The 7,500-nt window shown below is 33.1% G+C and overlaps 2 protein-coding genes across 3 annotated transcripts in view; one reads left to right on the top strand and one right to left on the bottom strand.

Annotated features, from left to right (window-relative positions):
* LOC137658506 (uncharacterized) overlaps positions 1–7,500 on the bottom strand; it is a 329,004-nt gene that overhangs the window by 134,274 nt on the left and 187,230 nt on the right. The window lies entirely within an intron of this gene.
* Positions 1–7,500, top strand: part of LOC137658167 (uncharacterized) — an 18,679-nt gene that overhangs the window by 3,213 nt on the left and 7,966 nt on the right. The window contains exons 2-3 of the mRNA XM_068392847.1: positions 2,550–2,622; positions 3,249–3,376. Of these exons, the coding sequence (XP_068248948.1) occupies positions 2,577–2,622; positions 3,249–3,376 (174 nt within the window). The 5' untranslated portion in view covers positions 2,550–2,576. The remainder of the gene's footprint in view (positions 1–2,549; positions 2,623–3,248; positions 3,377–7,500) is intronic.

Here is a 7,500-nt window from a genome sequence, read left to right as displayed (position 1 = left end):
CTCATCAATAATGAATAAATTTATTTCTTATATTGCACTTCATTTAATGTAGTACTGTAGCAAGTTACTTGTTTCCTTTGGTGATCAGCTGATGACTCGCCAACCCCCTTCTACAAGCAAAAATGCCAACTAGTGGTCTGCTAGCAGACTACGCTATGACATATTAGTTGATTATTACAAAAGTATTTATCTATTTTCTCATATTTTGTTGATATTTTGTTATAAAGCAATATTTTGATAATGACATTGTTGACTGAGTTCCGAAATATAAAATAGACAATTGCTAAATACGACCTTGGAAAAAATATCTCGCTGTTAGTTAAATGCAGTGTTACCAAGTTAACAGAAAAGTAACTAGACCTAGAGTCACATACAAAAGCAAAAGTATTCTACCTAGAAGAATTTCTAGAGACTTCCTTGATCAACAATTTTGTGTGAAAATGTGTAGGCTATATGAGGAATTGGGAAAATATTACTGGAATGTTACTTCTTAACCAAAATTTGATTTAGAACATTCGGAAACACTGCGTTTATGTAAACAAACACATTGGGCTTGAATATGAAAAAAAAAAAAAAAAAAAAAAAAAACAGACACCAAGGTTAAATATAAACTGTGTTCTGTGATGTAGAAGAGAATGTTAACCACTTCCTGTTATATTGTCCCCAGTGCAGTGATGTAAGGAGAAAAGCAATAGACCTCCAATAATTATACGAAAAAAACATAGAGCACAACCAGTTGGAAAAATCCTTTTCTGTGAAGAATATATTGAAAATAAGAAAAGTGTCCTACAACAAATGTGGGCGAAAAGAGAAAAACTATTGAAAATAAAAAACACACAAAACTATAAGACATAAGAGGCGCCGATGCTAAGGCGAAGCCTAGACCTGAACCGGAACCTTGAAACACCAAACACCAAACTAGTGGTTGTAGTGGCAACCAGGACCCTGTGGGTCCTGGTGGCAACTACGACTGGTCTAGTGATTTCTTATTTGAATATGCAATAAAATTGGAATAACCGCCGTGCAGCTAATTATTATTTACGTAATCATTTCATAATCATTTACAGTGCCAGACAAAAATCTCACTAGAGTCGCTGACTAGGATAGCTTGTAAAATCGACAAATTTTTTCTTTCCAAAAATTGCTTTGCTACTCTAACGGTGAGTCCTACCACTTGTAGCGTCTTATGATACGGTATATATACATATATATATATATATATATATATATATATATATACATATATATATATATATATATATATATATATATATATATATATATATATATATATATATATATATATATATATATATATATATATATATATATATACACACACACATATATATATACATACATATATATATACATATATATATATATATATATATATATATATATATATATATATATATATATATATATACATAAGAAATAAATTCAATGGCATCATGACAGGGAGGAAATTCCACAACTTCAACGTAGGAGAGGAAATATCTCAAGGACAGACTATCAATCATGTTCATGATTGTGTTATTTTAAACAGGTCTTGATTAAATTTATTTGCATACGTGGAGTTACTTGGCCATTTTATAATTCATATATGAAAGACCTTATTTAATATTTCATTTTTTTATTGTTCATTACCATTGTGGTTTATTCATTTCCTTGTTTCCGTTCCTCACTGAGCTATTTTACCCTGTTGGAGCCTCTGGGCGTATATCTTTTCCAATTAGGATTATAGTTCAGCTACTACTACTACTACTACTACTACTACTACTACTAATAATAATAATAATAATAATAATAATAATAATAATAATAACAAAGATGTGATTGTATTTTTTATTATGGTTAAGTTCGGGGCTTGCAACAACTGTATTCTTATCTCTTAAACAATTCCTCGGATTTTGCCTACGTTTTAATGATACCTCAAATATCACTAATAACAATAATAATGACTTAAACTACACTACGGAGAGTGCCAATGAAAAATTATACCTACAGAATGGGAGACAACAGTAAGCATGAGAGTTCATGTATGAAAAAGATATTATTTTGAAGAATTTATAATATGAATAACTTTCATTGTTGGATTGAAACGTGAGAACTGCAGCAGAGGACTAAGGCTGGTTAAAAAGTTGCTGAAGTTTTTCTTTGTTTAACACGAGACCATAAAGCTTGACCATTTAACTAAGGCTGATTAATGGTTACGTCTTTTTTTTTCTTTTCTTTTTCCAAAAATAACAGAAAATAACAGAAATTCATGGAGAACTTCAGGGCGGGTTTAACAGCAACGGCCTCTAATTTCAGGTTTGATCGGAGAATCTCATTGACAGGATGAAGTTGATTGCTCTTCTTCTGCTGGTTAAAAAGTTGCTGAAGTTTTTCTTTGTTTAACACGAGACCATAAAACTTGACCATTTGACTAAGGATGATTAATGGGTGTCTTTTTTTTCTTTCTTTTTTCAAAACCCCCCCCAAAAATAACAGAAAATTATGGAAACCTTCAGGGCGGGTATAACAGCAACGGTCTCTAATTTCAGGTTTGATCGGAGAATCTCATTGACAGGATGAAGTTGATTGCTCTTCTTCTGCTGGTCTGCGTAGCAGTATCGGGTGAGTTTAATGAATTTTTATGAACATTGCAGTTATTGTTGATGTTGGCGTGATAGTATCATTATAATACTTTCCTCTTGGTTGTATCATTATAATACTTTCTTCTTGTTAGTATCATTATAATACTTTCCTCTTGGTTGTTTTATTGTAATACTTTCTTCTTGTTAGTATCATTATAATACTTTCCTCTTGGTTGTATCCTTATGATACTTTCCTCTTGTTAGTATCCTTATAATACTTTCCTCTTGTTAGTATCCTTATAATACTTTCCTCTTGTTAGTATCCTTATAATACTTTCCTCTTGTTAGTATCCTTATAATACTTTCCTCTTGTTAGTATCCTTATAATACTTTCCTCTTGTTAGTATCCTTATAATACTTTCCTCTTGTTAGTATCCTTATAATACTTTCCTCTTGTTAGTATCCTTATAATACTTTCCTCTTGTTAGTATCCTTATAATACTTTCCTCTTGTTAGTATCCTTATAATACTTTCCTCTTGTTAGTATCATTATAATACTTTCCTCTTGTTAGTATCCTTATAATACTTTCCTCTTGTTAGTATCATTATCATACTTTCCTGTTGTTAGCATACATTTTTTTTTTAAATCTCATTCTTGTCCTTCAGTGGCCATCGATTGCGAGAGTTCTGAGATCGCTTGCACCAACAGCGAGAAATGTATCCCTCATCGGTACATCTGTGATACGGGCGCTGACTGCTCCGACGAATCGGACGAAGACTATGATTTGTGCAATGTAAGTTCGGTTCATGAAAGTTGTTTTACTTCTGTGATTGTGTTAATAATGAATTTGTCGTGTAGCATTTACAGCTTGAAAAAAAAACAACAATTCGAATGAGAAGTGTAAAAAGCAGAAAACGTAGTTCAAATGTTAGCACAGGTTAGAGAGTGGATCAGAGGTAGTTCGGTCAATAGTTTAATGGAAAGCTGTTACAATTCAGAATAGCAATTGAGAATAAAAATAATATGTATTTATAAAATGATTGCATCTTTTAAATTTTAGTTGGTTATTAAGGGGGGCTATATATCAATCTCAGTCGATTTTAGACCAATTGAAATTACAGTTTATATAGCAGAGCAACGAAAGTGGTTCCCTCACGGGTTTATCATAGAATAACCATTAAGAATACGATGTATGGTAAGTAGCAAGTGCAAGTTGAGGGCGTGGAATTTGAGATGTCAGACGGTTGTACTCCTCTGCCATCACACACTCCCAAGTGGATGTGTACACACACATACACACACACACACACACACACATATATATATATATATATATATATATATATATATATATATATATATATATATATATATATATATATGCTTTTGGGACACAGCTTCTTTCTAATAACAATTTTCATTGAAGGTGATAGCTTTAGTGGCGTCAATATGTTTCCTGCAGGAATCTTCATATTTCCTCAGCTTCTTAAAGTTTTCAGACGTAATCCTTTGGTTTAATAAACGAAGATTATTTCTTTTCTTCATACTTTATTCACTACAGCGCAGTTTCGACTAAACTTTGTCTCTATCAGGCGATTGCTGGTTTCCATAAGTTTACAATTCCTTTTATACATCAGCTTCTATAAATATTACGATTAATTATTTTGAGATTACATTCTAAGAAATTAAAATTTCTAAAATCTAAAGTTAAAAAAGAAAAGGTGAAAATTTTCAAAATTCAGAGATCCTTATATTACGAAGAGGATAATGATCGATTATATACTCTCTCTCTCTCTCTCTCTCTCTCTCTCTCTCTCTCTCTCTCTCTCTCTCTCTCTCTCTCTCTCTATATATATATATATATATATATATATATATATATATATACACACACACATATATATACATATATATATATATATTTATACATATATATATACATATATATACATATATATATATATATATATATATATATATATATATATATATATAGCTTTTCTAAACTAACTTTTTTTATTGTTAGACGTATACAGTAAATATATGCTGAATAAATTCTATTACTAATTATGCGTTGACGATCTGATGCATAAAAAGAATTGTAAACTTATGCAAACCAGCAATCACTTGATAGAGACAAAGTTTAGTCGAAACTGCGCTGTAGTGAATAAAGTATGAAGAAAAGAAATAATCATCGTTCATTAAATCAAAGGATTACGTCTGAAACTTAAAGAAGTTGAGGAAATATGAAGATTCCTACAGGAAACACATTGACGCCACTAAGGCTATCACCTTCAATGTATATGTATCTCTCTCTCTCTCTCTCTCTCTCTCTCTCTCTCTCTCTCTCTCTCTCTCTTTATATATTATATAAAACATTACCAATCCTCCAACAAGTGCTAAAAGCTCCTCTTCTTGCTAACTTGCACAAAATAACAGATAACTTTGGAGCTAAGAAATCTACAGTCTTTAGAAGACAAATGAAAAATACCATTTGGGTCTATACCTCCATAAGCATCAAGGTTCATCAACAGAGCTTTAATTTCACGAGATCGAAAAGCTAAACTAGTTAGTTTAGCCTCAGGAAAACAGGAATGAGGAATTTCAAGTTTTTCATTACTGTTTACTGTCAAAACCATCAGCCAAAAGGGTTGCCTTTTCCTTTGGACAGTGAGTTACTGAGCCATCTGGTTTAAGTAAAGGAGGAACTGTTGCATCTACACCAAAGAGCGCAGATTTAAGGGTAGACCACCATTTATGTTCCTGAGTTGTACCAGAAGGGGTTTCTTTTATGGTTAAATTGTATTCCTTTTCAGTTGAAGCGTAAACTCTCTGAGCAAAAGCTCTAAGCTGCGTATAGTTATTCCAGGTTAAATCTGATCTGTTACCCTTCCAAAGATGATAGGCCTCCTGTTTCTCCAAATAAGTACGTCTACAATCATTATTAAACCACGGTTTGTCCTTCACTCGGTACCTTAGCACACGAGAAAGGATAGGCCTATCAATTATGTTAACTAGATTCTCATTCAAAGGGGCAACAGGATCAACACTATTATATAATTGTGACCAATTCTAGCACATGTGATCATGCAAAATCTCATTCCAGTCTATTTGAGATTTCATATAAATTTTACAAAGAGTATGATACATCAGGGACAGGCTGCTCAGTCTTCACTACTAGACAAAATAAAGGTATGATCAGATTTCCCGACTGGAGAACCAACCCTATTTGCTATAACGCTAGGGGAGTCAGTGGATACGATGTCCAAGCAATTACCAGACCTGTGAGTAGCTTCACTTATGATTTGCTCACAGCCTGATTCACAGACAAAGTCTAAAACTTTTAAGCCATGGCGATCGGTAGGAGAGATAGACCTTAACCACTCCCTATGGTGAGCATTGAAATCACCAACAAAGACAAAAGAAGCCTCTGTATCATCTTCTTGTATCATAGCCATAATGGTAAGAAGACATTCGAAGATAGAATCATCCATGTCTGGATTCCGGTAGATCGAACACAAATAAAAGTTGTTATGCCTACCACAAACTTTATTTACCTGAATGTCATAACACCCACATTCATAGCAGGACTTATGAGAAGCAGGGTACTCAGTCCTGATATACAACGCCATTCCCCTGGCCCTTGGGATGGTATCACGATTCAATTTTATTGGCTTCTTAAAACCAGTTATAAGGAGCTCAGATGAGTGCCTCATATTAGAAACCAAAGTTTCTGAGCACAAAATAATATCATACTGTCTGGACACAACTGTAAGGTCTGGAATATTTGCATGAAGACCACAAATATTGCAATACAGTAGACGACATTGACGAAATCTAGGACGTACTGGTCCCAGATTTCGCTCAATGTCTCCAGACAGCATAAGAATTAATAGTAATAAAAAAGAGACATCATACTTAAAAACTAGATTAACAAGAATTATAACAAAAACAATATGTACATAAATATAAATAAAGTGATTGATCAAACCCATAGGCTATAGAAAAAAAGTAGGAAAAACTGGTCAACATGGAGGAGCCGATACACCGTGCAAGGCTAAATACCCTCCAGGATAGCCACTTCAACTGAAGGGAGGACAGTAAGGCTCGTTTTGAGAAGAAAAAGAATCAGATAAAGAAAAGACAACCTCTTGATAAACCACCAGGCATCCATGGCCCTTCTATTAAGCCTCCCCAACACGCCATTTCAAAAAAAAAAAAAAAAAAAAAAAAAAAAAAAAAAGAAGAAGAAGAATAGTGTACCAGAGTATACCCTCAAGCAAGAGAACTCTAACCCAAGACAGTGGAAGAACATGGTACAGAGGCTATGGCACTACCCAAGACTAGAGAACAATGGTTTAATTTTGGAGTGTCTTCTCCTAGAAGAGCTGCTTACCATAGCTATTAAATTTCTTATTCCTGATCTATATATTAATCTCTGGCACCATCGTTCAATTAGTTCGTTATGCATGTTGCATAAGATTTTTTTCTATAATTCTGTCCATCCTTTCCATTCAGATCTTACCGGACAGTTCCATCCTGTTATATACTAGGCATACAGTTAATTCTAATAGTCAGGCCTTCTCCATCAAGAGGCTTAATACACACAGTACTCTACAAGTTTTATTCCTGCTGTGACCAAGTTGTGGAACAGTCTTCCTGATCGGGTAGTTGAACTAGCAGAACTTCAGAAGTTCAAACTTGCAGAAAATGTTTTATGTTGAACAGGCTGACATAAGTCCTTTTAAAGTTTATATACGAAATATCTGTTTTAAGGTTGTTGGTGTTTTTAAAATATTTCATTTTAATTGATCATTCATTCTTATATCGTTTATTTATTTCCTTTCCTCACTGGGCTATTTTTCCCTGTTGGAGCACTTGGACTTATAGTATCTTGCTTTTTCAACTATACTCAAT

This window comes from Palaemon carinicauda, chromosome 19, assembly GCF_036898095.1.
Source record: "Palaemon carinicauda isolate YSFRI2023 chromosome 19, ASM3689809v2, whole genome shotgun sequence".
NCBI classification, from domain to species: domain Eukaryota; kingdom Metazoa; phylum Arthropoda; class Malacostraca; order Decapoda; family Palaemonidae; genus Palaemon; species Palaemon carinicauda.
This window is presented reverse-complemented; position numbering and strand designations above follow the sequence as displayed.